At 41.0% G+C, this 16,424-nt stretch overlaps 1 protein-coding gene across 1 annotated transcript in view; it reads left to right on the top strand.

Annotated features, from left to right (window-relative positions):
• Positions 1-1,161, top strand: part of SLC10A7 (solute carrier family 10 member 7) — a 121,436-nt gene extending 120,275 nt beyond the window's left edge. The window contains exon 12 of the mRNA XM_069976878.1: positions 883-1,161. Coding sequence (XP_069832979.1) covers positions 883-921 — 39 coding nt within the window. The 3' untranslated portion in view covers positions 922-1,161. The remainder of the gene's footprint in view (positions 1-882) is intronic.
• Positions 1,162-16,424: the final 15,263 nt, after the last annotated feature.

Here is a 16,424-nt window from a genome sequence, read left to right as displayed (position 1 = left end):
ATAGGTAAAGTATATAGTTTAAGCAAGGGCTGCAAGGACATCAGTGACTATGTCCTTGCAGCCCTTGTTAAACGATTATCAGGCCGTCTAATAGGCCCAGTAAACGAGCACCGATCTAGCAGATCGGCGCTCGTTTACAGCTATTGTCGGGCCCCCATTGGCCCGTGTAATACCACCCTTAGGCCTTGTTCAAGTCATGTTTTGCAACTACATTAAGCGTGTATATCAAGTATCCATTTGACAGATCAGATTATACTATTGGAGTGAATGGCCAAGTATGGCATCAGTTACAGGTTATCTGTTTAGTGGAAACCATGAGGAGTTCCAGTATTTGCACTGTCCATTTAGGACCAATATCACTGGAAGATCACGAGCAAGAAATAAAGGGGCCCCAAAAATTTCTAAAATTTAGTTTTCAAGTTTAGCATCGAGTGCAGAATGATGAGGAGGCCACAACCTAACCAAATTTGAAAAAGTGAAAGGTTCGAAAGACTTTCTAAATGCAAATCATCTGGGCCTCTGTCTGGGAAAAGGCAACGTATCCCACTAGGAGTCTTTACAGTGGCGTACACCATCTGTTGAAGAAATACGTTGAGAGTCCGCCTGACATATACTTCTGGTGGAAGATCAAAACTTTATGTGGACAGGCCCTTAAAAAGAGTTTGTCTTATGCGGACGCTTTTAAATGACCAATTCTGCTTGGCTGTACCTGCATTGTATATCAGTCAGAGAGGTAATGCATACAATATATATAATCTGTGTAAATCCCGGCCAGAACAAACTAATAGGCCAACACATTTACATTATGTCGATGGATATTGATGTGCCAGGACAAGTATCTACCCGTTTATAACTTTGTATTTTTTTGTCTTCATGTTCCAGGCCCTGAAGCTAACACGGCAGCCCAAGGTCCCATTGTAACGTCAAAGGAAGGAAGTGTAAATATGTGCAATACTGTACATACAGACGTCATACAAAAAGACTCGTGTTTGGGAATGTTTGCTTCGATGCATATTTTATTTTTTTAAATAAAGACCTGACTAAGTGCCTTATGGATGCATTTGGTGATTATACAGAAGAAGAAGAAGAAGAAGAAGCCATGTTGATGTCCTATGTCATCTTTGTATTTTTTTTATTTGGGAAATAAAAATCTTAAAGAGACCTGTTTGTGTTTGAGCCTTATTATAATGCAGGTATATCCTAATAACTATTATATAATAGTAATAATAATAATAATAATAATAATAATAATAATAATAATGAGGACTTATCGTCTTTTTACAATTCTCATAACTTAGCTGTGCTATCTCTGTTACCTTCCAGGGATGCAGGAATACAGTGACAACTGAGTGCCGCTATACTGATTATTAAACGGCTCCATCCCTACTATGTTGACACATCTATTGACAAAGTTAATAGTAATTGTCAATTTATTTCAACCTTTCCTGGAATAGCATAGGATTTACACAATGCAGTGGTCAGAGACAGAATTTTTTCAGAGCAATAAGTACAAATAAAAGTTTCCGTGGAGCTGACAGGTACACTTTAAAGGGAAACTTATTAGTAGCTTAGAAGCATTTGATATGGTAATGAGATGTTTGGGTGCACTTGGTGCAGGTTACCCCCCCCCCCCCCCCCCCAGTGCACCAATTCTCCCCAGCTAGCCCACCCTCCTAACGAATTTTAGCAGAGCCTTAATATTCATTTGGATGGACTGTCCCTGCTTTAAGGGCTATAACTATACACAGCACAGCATTTATCTGTGGATTATCAGCAAATCAACCAGCTACCAGCAAATCAGCTAATTCTTAGAAACAGGCAAGCAGCTGCTACTCATTGTGACGAATAAGCTGCAGTGTATCTACTTCCTCCTCCAGTGTACATGTTGCAGGTAGTTGAGTGGATAGATTTTGGAGTAGGAACAGTGAGGTTTTAGAAGATTGTAGGCAGGAGAGACCATAAAAGCCCTCATCAGGGCTACTACACAGCACAGACAGCATATAGCTGCTTCCTCCATTGAGAGCGCATAGACTAGCAGAATATCAGATAGTGACAACAGGCAGTCACGTAGCTTATAATATTGCATACACTTGTGTTAGACTATTTTGTCCTAGTTAGTAATTGTTGCAGTAGTTGATTGCCCTCTGCGCCTCATTGAAAGCAGTAAAACAGCTGGCACCTGTCGCTTGTTGGCACACGTAAATGTTGAGATATATTATATATGCCTGTGTAGGCATTGTTGAACCAAAAAAACAAAATGGTGTCTCAGGTTTTTTTTCTGCACTCTGCGCCTCATTGAGAGCGGTAAAACACCTGGCACCTGTCGCTATATGTTGTGTTTGGAGTGTATTGTTTAGAGGCTGTGATAGTGATGTAATACTGCGACTTTGGTGTGTTAGATGCATGCTGACATGCTTCCCTTGTCCCAGTTGCATTCCAGAGGTGTTTGCATCAATTTTTGAGGTGTCATGGTGAACTCTAAATCTAAATTCGACCACTACGAGGTCTCCAAGAAACAAGCATTTTTTTCCCATAGACTTTAATAGGGTTCGATATTCAATGGAATAGTCGAATGTTGTGGTCTGTTCTAATCAAATTTTGAATATTTCACTACTCGTTCATCTGTAGTTATCATGCCTTTCCTGCACTATTCCCTTTGTACCATGTTGTTGTGATTTTAGATACATTTATTTGTAGCAAGTCCGCCACAAATCTCACACAGCGGATACTGTATGCTGCAGCAATCCTGGAATTTGTTACACATTCACTTCAATGGCTTTGCAGCAAATGGGACCGTTCCAGCTGTTTGAGTCCAAACAATGACTGGTATTTCAATACTGTTTGTTTTAAAAAATCCCGACTTTACCCAAATTCAATGGACTATGAAGGAAAGAAACAAAGGCGACAATGTCATGTTGTATACAATGTAATGGAGACTCGAGTTATAAGAAAATCTGTCTAATAGATTGCACACAGCGCTTGTTATGGGGAGCATAAAAAAACAAGTCCTATTTTTGCTTTTAACAATACTACAAAGGGAATTCACACTACATTGACTGTTACATTTTCATCTCTTTATATCTAAACTGACTTATGAGAAGAAGGCCGGGCTATTACATGAAACATTTCCCAGTGTCTCTGCCTATGACAATGCCTCTTCATGAACACAGCATGGTGCCATCCATGTATTATGATTTGAAAGGAAAAAAATTTGCATCGCTTGATTTGCTGTCACCGCAAAAAAATCTTTATTTAGAATTTTTTTTAAAAATAAACAAAAGTGTCCCATTCAAAAACACAGCGACTACAAATATACAGTGTCCCTGTAATCACATGTAAGCCTGGTATATATTAGCGGGATTGTGTCTGGTAAGACGAGTTTAAAGGGAATAAAAACTAGAAACTTTTATGTCCTTTTTGCAATAACACAAATTTCTATTAAGTTGATTTAAATTATCATTGATGTTTTAGAAACTGAGGTTTGTCCGCTGTGTTTTTTGCAGTTTTAAGGTTGGGGGGCACTTACATGACCTCTGCAATCTGTCCGTACCACGAGGGGTGACCTGCGGACTGGATCTCGGGGCTCACCGCATCATGAATAATTGGGGCAGAGCTCTCTACAGTTCATCATCAAATCTATGCCACAGGTCTAACCGCAAAGTGTCATCTGTGTCAGCCCTTCTCTGTTTCCACCAAACACATTGGTTGTCATCTTGTTTTCTGATGTAAGGCTCCGTTCCCACTGAGCAAAGGTAGCGGAATTCCGCGACGGAATTGTCCGCCGCGGAATGCCGTTAGCCTCCCGCTCATAATGGGAGTCTATGGGAGGCGCGCGCTCCTGCCCTGTCCGCGCTGAAGAATGAACATGTTCATTCTTCAACGCGTACAGAGCAGCAGCGCGCGCCTCCCATAGACTCCCATTATGAGCGGGAGGCTAACGGCATTCCGCGGCGGACAATTCCGTCGCGGAATTCCGCTAGCTTTGCTCAGTGGGAACGGGGCCTAAGGGCGGGTTCACACTACGGAATTCTCGCGGACAATGTCCGCGGAATTCCGTCTGCTGTCCGCCCGCACGGGCACGCGCTTTTCCGCCGGCTCCATAGACACCATTCTATGGGCCGGCGTATTCCGCGATCCGCTAAAAGAAGTGACATGACAGATGTGCGGGCGGACAGCTGACAGAATTCCGCTGACATTGTCCGCGAGAATTCCGTAGTGTGAACCCGCCCTTAGGCTGGGTTCACAGGTTCACACTGTATTTTTTTTATCCGTTTTAAACAAAAAAACAAATGCTTTTTGTGTTTTGATCTGTTTTTCCTTTGACTCCCATTATATAAAAAAAAGAGGATCAAAATGCATCCGTCTGTTTTAGCCGACACAAAAATGTGGTTGACCATGTTTCTGTGTACACAAAAAAGGAATTTTTTTATAATGAGAGTCAATGAAAAAACGGATTAAAACAGAAGCACACAATGCATCTGTTTTTTCATTAGTTTTTTTTTGCATAAAACTGATTAAAAAAAAACAAATAGCAAAAAGGCAGTGTGAACCCAGCCCTACAAACATTTCAGGTACCGATCATGGTATGTACAGTATGAGGACGAGCAATACAATATAATATGGCTTCATGGATAGATTCCAAAGCTCCACATTCCATGGCTCTGTGGTTCACTAAGGATTTTTTTAAGGATTTTTACATGTTTTTGTGGTGTCCAGTGGAGATATATGTCAGGAGATTCCCCAATGTGTATCTCCACCATATACAGTCGCTATCACAGATGCAACTTTGTGGCATTCTTCATACTTAGTATCTCATGTTAAAAAAAATTGTATACAGTGGTACCTTGGTTTAAGAGTAACTTGGATTGACAGCGTTTTGCAAGAAGAGATCACAGTTTTTCAAAATTGTGATTTGGTTTAGAAGCATTGCTTTAGTGTAAGAGCTCCCTGGAGTGGGGGAGGGCCATGGTCTGTATAGCGGGGTCTACAGCCCTGTACTCTGACCCAGGAAGTCTCCCTCACCTTCCAAATCATAGCAGATCCACTTCAGGCTGGGGCTTACATCAGGGGACAGGACTGTGAGGTAATCTCTCCATAGCTGTAACCCCTCTCTCCCCGGACAGAGAGCGCTGCATGTATGTGCCCACATCTGCCCTGCTCATTCCTTCATGCTTGCTGCAGTCTCTGTTAGCCCTTGTGTTTATCGTCCTCTTCATTCCTGCTATAATGTGCCTGCACTCACACTCAGCTATACACACTGCTGCTATAATCTGCCTGCACTCACACTCAGCTATACACACTGCTGCTCTGCTGCTATAATGTGCTTGCACTTACACTCAGCCATTCACTTTTCTGTATAGAAAAGTTTCTGTCACTGTCCTCCTGCACAGCTCTGTCAGTCTCACGTCCTGATTGGTCCATGCTGAACACCCCCCCCCCCCTGTGAGGTCATGTGACCACACAGACCTCTGACAGCAGCTCTCTATTCTGCTTCTCTATTCTAGCCTGTTGTACTACACTACTGCATTATGGGGATCTGCAGCTCCATCTACAAACTGCTGCTGTTTTTTTCATTTTTATGCACCTATTATACATTATACACCCCATGCTGCTTGGCTATCCTCTACAGTAACTTGTATATCACATATCCAGCTTTTTTAAAAGTTATTCAGAATAAAAAATTTTTAAAAAAAACATTATTTTGGGGGTGTGGAACTATTTTTCTGCATTTTAATGATTCCTTGTGGGAAAATTTGCTTTGGTGTAAGAGTGGATTTGGATTACAAGCGCTGTCCCGGAACCAATTATGCTCCTAATCCAAGGTACCGCTGTACTTCATGGTCTAACAGAAAAAAAGAAAACCTGCCAGAAACCACAAGAAAATAGGCGGAAATGACACTTTCCTGCTGGGGGGCTAGAGTTTCTATCTTTCTAGCGCTCATAAATAAAACTAATCGCAGTCTGCTGTGAATTTGGTCACAACTTCACAACAGCGTTCTCTTCCTCCTCGTTCCCCGTTCGTGTTTGTGCCTTTAAACTCACAGATAGTAAGCGGGAGCTGCGGGAAGGGCTGCCCTGGCCATCCTTAGGTCATCTGGGTCGCCCATTCATGTTAGTGGAGGCCTGCTGCCGCCATCATTCCTATTACACGGAGCATCAATCAGAAGACCAGCGCTGCATTGCCGTTGTGTTTGTGTTTGGGCCCTTAGTGTGTTATATTACTACTAAATACTACAATATACCATCCACACACTACTAAATACTACAATATACCATCCATTACACATTTACAATGTTCAGTTTTATGCATCTCATGGTAATCATATTCGTTCCATAAACTATAATATTAAACATCTGATTCTATTATGCTGCGTTTACACAAAACGATAATTGGCCCAATCGTACGATTAACGATGTCGGAGTAACGGGTTTTTTTTCCTAACGATCAGCGTTTAGACGGTACGATATTTCGTACCGAAAATTCGTTTTGCGATCGCTTAAGCCTATCTCACACATTGGTTAAATCAGCGAACGACTGTTCACACGGAACGATCTGCAAATTTTTTGCGAACGATCAACGACGATTTGAGAACATGTTCAAAGATCAAAATGAACGATTTCTCGCTCGTCGTTTGATCGTTTGCTGCGTTTACACGCACGATTATCGTTCGAATTCGATCATTATCGTGCAAATTCGCTCGATAATTGTTACGTGTAAACGCAGCATTAGAGTCTACCATTTATTATAATTAGAGATGAGTGAATGCTGTGTTAGCTCTGCAGTTGGCTTATTAGCTGCTGCCTTTCAAATCCAGCTCATTGGTACGTCCTGTGGCAGGTGGGGGGATTCAGAGAGGGGTCTGTGGCTATCAGCAGACATGGATCCCCACCCCCACCCCGCGCATGCGATTTGATCGTGAGGGAGGCAATCCATGCTACCTGCTGGGCCTGGAGTCGGCGCCGCAATGACGCTAATCCTGGTTCAGCATACCTTTGCTATGGGCTCCAGAAGCCCAGAGTAATAAAGTGCCTATTACATAAATCAGGGGTAGTGAACCTTGGCTCTCCAGCCTGTTGCAAAACGACAACTCCCATCATACCTGGACAGCCTAAGGCGTCCAGGCATAATGAGAAATTTAGTTTAGCAACAGCTGGAGAGCCAAGGTTCCTTACCCCTGACATAGATCAATGCAGTAAATAGATAACGCATTAATCTCTATGAGAAATCAGTTTATTGAACATTGGCACCCCCTAAAGTTAATGCAGTTTAAAAAAAACATTCTTTTTAATAATAATAATAATAATAATAATAATAATAAAATAAACCTTCCGATATTAAAAGTTTAAATTCCCCCTTTTCACAATAAATGAATTTTTTTTTAAATAAATAAATAAATAAAAAACATTTTGTACCGCTGTGTAATCATCCGAACTATTAAATTATTGCATTCCTGATCTCACGCAGAATACGGCATAAGTGCGAAAAATGCCAAAGTGCAAAATTGCTGATTTTCGGTCACATCGAAAAATTGTAATAAAAAAGCGATCAAAAAGTTGCATATATGCAAGCAAAGAAGAGGAGAAAGAGATTAGCCCCATAGATCAAAGGATAAAGCGCTATAAGAATGGTAATAACTAAATTTTAACATTTAGTTTTTTATTTAAAATAAAATGCTATAATCTTTTAAAAGCCTCGAAATGAAATAAGTTATATAAGTTTCCTATAGTAATTTTAATGAATTGGAGATCATAGATAACGTCATTTTTACCACATAGCAAATGGTATAAACAAAACCCCCCCTCCCCCCAATTAAATAAATTGCATGTGTTTTTTTAAATTTTACTGCACAAATAATTTTTTGTCAGTTTCACAGGCAATTTTATGGAAAAATAGGTGTCATTGCAAAGTACAATTGTTGTTGAACAAATAAGGGCTCATGTGGGTCTGTAGGTGAAAAAATGCAGGCGCTATGGTCTTTTAAACAAGTGCAAAAATGAAAAGTGGCTGGGGGGGAGGGGTTAAAAAACTGCTCTGTTATTACCGACGGTCGCCCATTGCACACAGTGTATTGAATAACGAATAATGTTCATGACAATTATTTGTGGACGTTATTTTGCAAGCAATTGCTATTTTCTTTAGTTCACACACTTATTTTTCCCGTCCTTTCCATCGTCTTTACTACTAAATTCAATGGAACTTCAAAAAAGAACCTGCACCCAAAAGGGCTTGAAGTAGAATAATGTACCAACTGCCGTCATTGTAATAATGGGCGCCCAAAATGCGAAATGACGGACATCATTTGGAACTCAAAATAAAGATTGTCATTGGTAGAAAAAAAATATATAGAAAAAACGTCATGTGAACATAGCCCTAGGCTGTAAGTTTTGGAGGGTTCCTGTGTCTACGTGATGCACTTTATGGTAAAGCTGATGTGATGGGGCTGATTTACTAACAAATTCCCAGCAGCAAAATGTTGGGTTTTTGTCTATTTTTCCTGTTGGTTTAGTGTTCCGACATATTTACTAATGGTGTGCGACACAATTTTTTTAGAAACCTGACAAGTGGGTGTGTCATGGGTGTGGCCCTTAAAACTGACCGATTTACTAAACAAGCCATCATTTCTTGCAGGTTTTCTATTGCAAAAACCGGCCACCTCTAGTGCGGGGGGGGGATGGTCGGGTTTTAGTTTTGACCTGTTAAAAAAAACTCTGAGATTTACATAGGGCGACAGAATTGACGCTTTGTTAGTAAATGAGGCCCGATATCTTTCTTCTATATGACAGTCCATCTGCATGTTTACAGAGCTTTTCTAATGTTTTATTATTTGTTTACAGTAAAACTTTTTTTTCCTGCAAATAATTATGACTAAAATGGCCGTATTGTGTCTCTTACACCACTTTTATTTTGTCACCTTCAGGGCTGTTTGTGACGTAATTGTTTTGCACCATGATCTCTAGTTTTTATTACTACAATATTTGTTTAGATCGGACATTTTGATCGCTTTTTATTAATTTTTTTCTTCTATATAATGTAACAAAAAATCTGCAATCCTGATGCTTCTCATTTCACCGTATAGGAACAATATACGTTAATAGATCTATAATGGGAAAAGGGGTGATTTAAACTTTTATTGGGGGAGGGGCTTTGGCACATTAATATTTTTTACACTCCCCCTGTCCCACTGGGGCCTATTTCCACTATCATTAGATTGCATACAGTGGTCAATGCTGTGCCATAGCATTGCATTGATCAGCATTATTATTGGCGCTCTTTACGTACAGCCTGTCTGTGGCAGACTCTATGAGAAGATTGACGATTGAACCGCTTGGAGGTAAGTAGAACTTCTCTGGCCATCAGGAAAAACGATCACACTGCGGGGATCCAGATTGTTAAGTGACAGGAGCTGCACCTCCTGTCACTTAGACTTAAAGGCTGCATTGACTCCATTTAAGGGGTTAATGATGGGCGTCAGCTTCCTGTCATAACGTCTATTTCACTAAAAAAAACATCCGTCTTTTTGATAAAGTTTTTAACATAAAAAAAGACATTGTGGAAACATAACCCATAAGTGATATCACTTTTTTCTGCAATCTGAATTTCAAATTTATATAAGAAAAAATCCCAAACCAAAGGACACAATGAGAACCGCAACACAAAGGGGGGGCGGGGGGATTATCATCATTTTACGTATGTCAACATCAAAAAGTTCCTTCATTGTGATAAAATTCTACGATTGCCGACGTCTGTCATTAAACTTCTTTTGGTAGTCACGCCATATTTAACAACTGCAACTTATCAGCAAAAAAAAAAAAAAACAAGGCGCAAAGGAACCTCAGTCCGGACTGTAACATAATAACGGCCGAGGCGTGTCAGCACGTCTCCGTGCACATTTTCGTACACTTGGCGTACAGAAGAGACCCTGGAACGGCCAAAAGCGTAATAAAGACACAAACACGTTTAGAACTAATTTGATAAATTCCCCAAATTTCAATGAAAACAACGGGAAGCAGATATCACCCGGTTTTCATGCAGATTCTCGCCAACAATCCACCTCAGACTCCGCATAATTCCTTATCAATGGAGGTTACTGACAAAACCCAGCGTCAGTCTCATGTACAACACAGTCCCGGTCTGAACGGTTACGTGATCCCATGTCAGGACTTGTCACTGTTTATTCTGCGTGTCATACACCAACGGCCATGGAGACAATGTGCCAGATATAGGTTATTCATATACTTTCTATTATTTCAGTCACCTATATGTTTAAGTTATTTCCTAACGATTCAAATGAACGTTTTCTAGAATAATAATCGCTGAACATGAAATTACAGACACACGGACCTTGTGGCATCAGGATATCCATGTATTGTGGAACCATTAACAGAAACACAATAGGACTGGTTTAAAAAAAAGAATATACTTAACAATACTGCCCTCCTGTGGTAGACTTGTGGCATTACATGAAGTCCTTTATTGGATTTACTGACAATGAACTAAAAAGAGGGAGGAATAAGCAACAGAAAATAAAGGGGGGAAATTGATCAATTTTATCACCTATATTTAAGGGAATAATTGGATTTTTCACCCATTTTTGGTCTAAGTTCTATTTATGGAACAGTATTCGACGGGCGAATATTTTTTTAGATGCAACTTTTTTTTAAACTTACTGTTACCCAAAAATTCACATAATCCGGGATTTGTGCCCAATTTATCATTTGCAGCTTTTAAAAAAGTCACAAAAACTGGTGCAGGCCGACGTCTGGTCAATAAAACGTGATTTGTTCTGCCCTTACACCTTTTCTGTGTCTGGACCCTCTCTACTGACTGAACACTGACCAAGACACCACGTGTAGCCTCAAAATGCTGAATCAGCCGCAACAATGGCACATAAAAAACAAAGTATTGCTGTTTGAATTTGAATTAACAATTAAACATATGGTTCTATTTATGAATCAGTATTTGATGGGTAAATACTTTTTGGGTGCATTTTTGTTAAATAAAAAATCTGCCTGTTTTAAGTGTTCACCCAAAAATCTGCATAATCTGGGATTTGCACCCAATTTATCACAAACAGGCGCAGGCTTACATCTGGTCAGTGGCGTGTGAATTTTTTGTGCAATTTTTTGCAACTATTCTGTGAATTATCTGTGATTATCTTTATTCACAAATTTCCGAATATTTGTTAGATTAGTCCTATTTGTCAAGGTAAAAAACAAAGGAATACGCTGCAGAAAAATCGCACATTTTAGATTTTAGTAAATGTCCTTTTTTTCCTTTTAGACTTATTTAACATCTACTAATAAAGATAAATGTCTTATTACTGACGGAGCCGCCGGAAGTGCATCCTGTGCCGTCATTTTAGATAGAGAAAGTGGCATTAAGGCGTCTATAGTTGTGACTTGTTGTGAATTGCTGATCCCAATACACACTGGTACGGAGAGTTGTGTGATGAAGTGATGCTAGGGACCTCCGCAGTCACACACATGGGACACACATGGGACCTCCGCAGTCACATACATGGGACACACATGGGACCTCCGCAGTCACACACATGGGACGCACATGGGACACACATGGGACCTCCGCAGTCACACACATGGGACACACACAAAGACACACACGGGACACACATGGGACCTCCGCAGTCACACACATGGGACACACATGGGACCTCCGCAGTCACACACATGGGACACACATGGGACCTCCGCAGTCACACACATGGGACACACACAAAGACACACACGGGACACACATGGGACCTCCGCAGTCACACACACATGGACGCACACATGGGACGAACATGGGACACACATGGGACGCACATGGGACCTCCACAGTCACACACACAGGACGCACATGGGACCTCCGCAGTCACACACACGGGACACACATGGGACCTCCGCAGTCACACACATGGGACACACACAAAGACACACACGGGACACACATCGGACCTCCGCAGTCACACACATGGGACCTCCGCAGTCACACACATGGGACACACATGGGACCTCCGCAGTCACACACATGGGACACACATGGGACCTCCGCAGTCACACACATGGGACCTCCGCAGTCACACACATGGGACACACACAAAGACACACACGGGACACACATCGGACCTCCGCAGTCACACACATGGGACCTCCGCAGTCACACACATGGGACACACATGGGACCTCCGCAGTCACACACATGGGACACACATGGGACCTCCGCAGTCACACACATGGGACACACATGGGACCTCCGCAGTCACACACATGGGACACACATGGGACCTCCGCAGTCACACACATGGGACCTCCGCAGTCACACACATGGGACCTCCGCAGTCACACACATGGGACACACACAAGACGCACACGGGACACACTTGGCCTTCCTATGTTTTTTATCAATGAATTGTGCCAACTTTATATGTTTATTCTGGTAATTCAGTATCTAATCCACCCAGTTTCCAGCACAGAACTGAAATTAACTACACGGTAATGTGACAAATTAACATCACTAAAACCGAAGAGTGTTTATTATTATTATTATTATTATTATTATTATGTATTTATTCATTTATTTACTTTATCTCTTCATTTTTTTATATGATTATCGGCTCTCTGGAAGATTTTACCTAGAAATATAAATATGAAAGAACAATAAATCTGTTTACAGCCACAGTCCTGATTTTTTTCCCCCGGCGCGGTCCTGGATCCCCGTCTTTTGTGCGACTCTCTTTCTTTACGTTTAGCTATTTTTAGCAGCCGCTGACCTGACTTGATCCAATGACATCATGTATGAAAGATCAGGATCCCTGCCAGGGCCGTGCAGGTTTACATTACAGGTAATTGAACATTAAAAATGGGAGGTTGTACGGTGCAGCAGGCAGCACAATTTACAAGAGCACCCGGGCACTTGTGACCTCTCAGCCCTGTAGAACAATCCGGGGTCGCTGCTTACCAACCCTGTGATTAGAGGCACATCACCTTAAGATGTTCTAATGAATCATGGCTGACATCCTCATTTGTTTCTGCACAGCAGTCCCAGAGTCCTGTCTGCTGCCGGAGTGGATGAGGACATTACAGGGACTTGTAAGCAATCTATCAAGCTGTCTATAGGGGAACACTACCATCATTCATTACTCTAGGAATGATTATTCTTTCTCAGCAGTTGCAGAATATTTTGTAGCTGAGAAGTTTCTGCCGTCCTGAGACCAGACAGATAATCAGCCATTTCAATAACATAGTATAGGGACCACACACCGCCTCTAAGGACTGTCAAAGGTCCCGGAGCACTAGGGACAATGGACTTCTCTGGTGGACTATGATAGATGTGTAAGGATAAGTGGCTTATATCTGCCCCGGCATCTTCCAATCAGTTCTATTCATGGTTGTAACAAATCGCATCTGTACAACACAGTGCTGATTATTAAAGGGGTACTCCGGCGAAAATCTTTTTCTTTCATATCAACTGGTGTCAGAAAGTTATACAGATTTGTAATTTACTTCTATTTAAAAATCTACAGTCTTCCAGTACTTATCAGCTGCTGCGTGTCCTGCAGGAAGTGGTGTATTCTCTCCAGTGTGATACAGTGCTCTCTGCTGCCACCTCTGTCCATGTCAGGAACTGTCCAGAGCAGCAGCAAATCCCCATAGAAAACCTCTCCTGCTCTGGACAGTTCCTGACATGGACAGAGGTGGCAGCAGAGAGCACTGTGTCAGACTGGTGAGAATACATCACTTCCTGCAGGACATACAGCAGCTGATAAGTACTGGAAGGTGGGAGATTTTTAAAATAGGAGTAAATTACAAATCTGTATAACTTTCCGAAACCAATTGATTTAAAAGAAAATTTTGATTTTTAATGCAAGCTTTGCTTTATACCTACTGCGAAGCTCTGAAGCGAATCCTCCTTAGTGCGAATACTCTTTGTTATGTATCCCAGAGGGGCCTGTATGGTTTGTGGCCACGGGAGAGATGAGCTGCGATTGCCGATAGATGCCGCCGGTTATTGTATACAGCAAATATTACCAGAGATCCGTATACACTGACTGGGAGAAAAGACTGATTTCTACCCAAACAATAAGATGCAGATCCCCTTCTATTCTCCTGGATACAAATAACCTCCTATTGTTCTTTCCTGCGGAGCTCTGTCAGGAAACGTGAAAATTGTGAGAATGAAAGTATCGAACTGACCTGAAGTAATTCTGCGCGGTCTTCTCGCTGTTAGAATTAAACATCTCCCCTTATCAGGTGTGAATGGATGCCAAGACTCTCCCTCCATTTACACCTGATAGCAGTCATGTTCGCTCCCAGAAGCCGGCGATTATTTCCCGTCTATGTCGCTATAATGGCTTACCTAATGACACTTGGCTTCCTGGGATTTTATTATTATTATTACAGTCGATACTTTATGTGACACGTCCAATATCCCTGCAAAGTGTCTGCAGATTGAGCTGTGGGGGATACAACATGGAGGTGAGAAGAGACGGAAAGATAACAATACCGAGCCGCGTAAAATACGTTTATTTATGATCTGATATTAAGCAGCTGAATAAGATACGAGCCGCCATGTTACTTACTAACGTCTCCTACTGACAGACAGAAGAATAAATATAAAAGTCACATGATCACATGAATACCGTACTAATAGAATAGAGCGAAACCACAGTAAGCGCCATCGGCTGCGTCCATGTTTCCAGGTCTCCCCAGGGCGGCAGCCATCTTCTTCAGCCGCCGGGAGGGGGAGGGGTTTTGTGAACTCAAACTTACTGCAGTTTTACTCATCTCTGATACTAAGCTACACGGCATAAAACAGCGTCATTCTACAGCAAGGTCAATGGAAATACATCTGTACTGCCCATCCGTTTGTGAAAAGAAAAATATTATTAATATTATATTTATTCAATATATATAAATATAATACTGTATTATTATTATTATTATTACTATTATTATCATTATTACTATTATTATTATCAAAAATATTATTATTATTATTATTACTATTATTATCATTATCATTATTACTATTATTATTATCAAAAATATTATTATTATTGTTATTATTCCTATAGTTTTTATTATTATTATTATTACTATTATTATTATTATTATTCCTTTTGTTTTTATTATTACTATTATTGTTGTTGTTGTTCTTGTTATTATTATTGTTATTATTATTATTATTTCCTTATTTACTACATGAATCAGTAATAGATATAAAAGAAACACATGAAACTTTATCCTATATCTTATTGGTGTCCCTTTCCTCCCCTCCCAGCAGCATTTAGCTCCGCCCCTTCCTGCCGGCCGTCACCCTCGCTATAGTCACACCTATAGTCGAAGGCTCCGTTTGCAGATTGGGGAATGGAGGCGACTGTATGTAACCTGTTGGGTTGCCTTTGTGCTGCCTTTAAAGGGATTGTTCACCAAAAATGTTTTTCTTTAAAATCCACTGATGCCAGAAAGTTCCAGAGATTTATAATTTGTTTCTATTAAAAAATTTGCACTTATCAGCTGCAGGATGTCCTGCAGGAAGTGGTATATTCTCTCCAGTCTGACACAGTGCTCTCTGCTGCCACCTCTGTCCATGTCAGGAACTGTCCAGAGCAGCAGCAAATCCCCATAGAAAAACTCTCCTGCTCTGGACAGTTCCTGACATGGACAGAGGTGGCAGCAGAGAGTACTGTGTCAGACTGGAGAGAATACACCACTTCCTGCAGGACATACAGCAGCTGATAAGTACCGGAAGACTTGAGATTATTTAACAGAAGTAAATTACAAATCTCTGGCACTTTCAGACGCCAGTTGATTTCAAAGAAAGAAAAAATTGGTGAACAACCCCTTTAGGCTGGGTTCACACTACGTATATTTCAGTCAGTATTGTGGTCCTCATATTGCAACCAAAACCAGGAGTGGATTGAAAACACAGAAAGGCTATGTTCACATAATGTTGTAATTGAGTGGATGGCCGTCATTTAATGGCAAATATTTGCTGTTATTTTAGAACAACGGCTGTTATATTGAAATAATGGCCGTTATTTACTGTTATATGGCGGCCATCCACTCAATTTCATCAGTGTGTGAACAGATCCTTTCTGTGTTTTCCATCCACTCCTGGTTTTGGTTGCTATAAGGACCTGACATGAGGACCAAATACAGCCTCAAATATACATAGTGTGAACCCAGCCTTAAAGTGCACCTGTCATCATAAACACCTTTTTGACATATCATGATGTAAGTCCTAATATAAGTATATGGAGCCCGACTCTTTTCACTGACACAGAGAGGGGAGCGCTGCCCGCTCATTCTCACGATCGGTACAAGTGTGAACCGATCAAAACCTTTGCCATGTCTCTATGATGTCTCTGTGATGTCTCTATGATGTCTCTATGATATGTCTCTATGTCTCTATGACATGT

The sequence above is a fragment of the Dendropsophus ebraccatus genome, chromosome 7, assembly GCF_027789765.1.
Source record: "Dendropsophus ebraccatus isolate aDenEbr1 chromosome 7, aDenEbr1.pat, whole genome shotgun sequence".
Taxonomy (NCBI): domain Eukaryota; kingdom Metazoa; phylum Chordata; class Amphibia; order Anura; family Hylidae; genus Dendropsophus; species Dendropsophus ebraccatus.
This window is presented reverse-complemented; position numbering and strand designations above follow the sequence as displayed.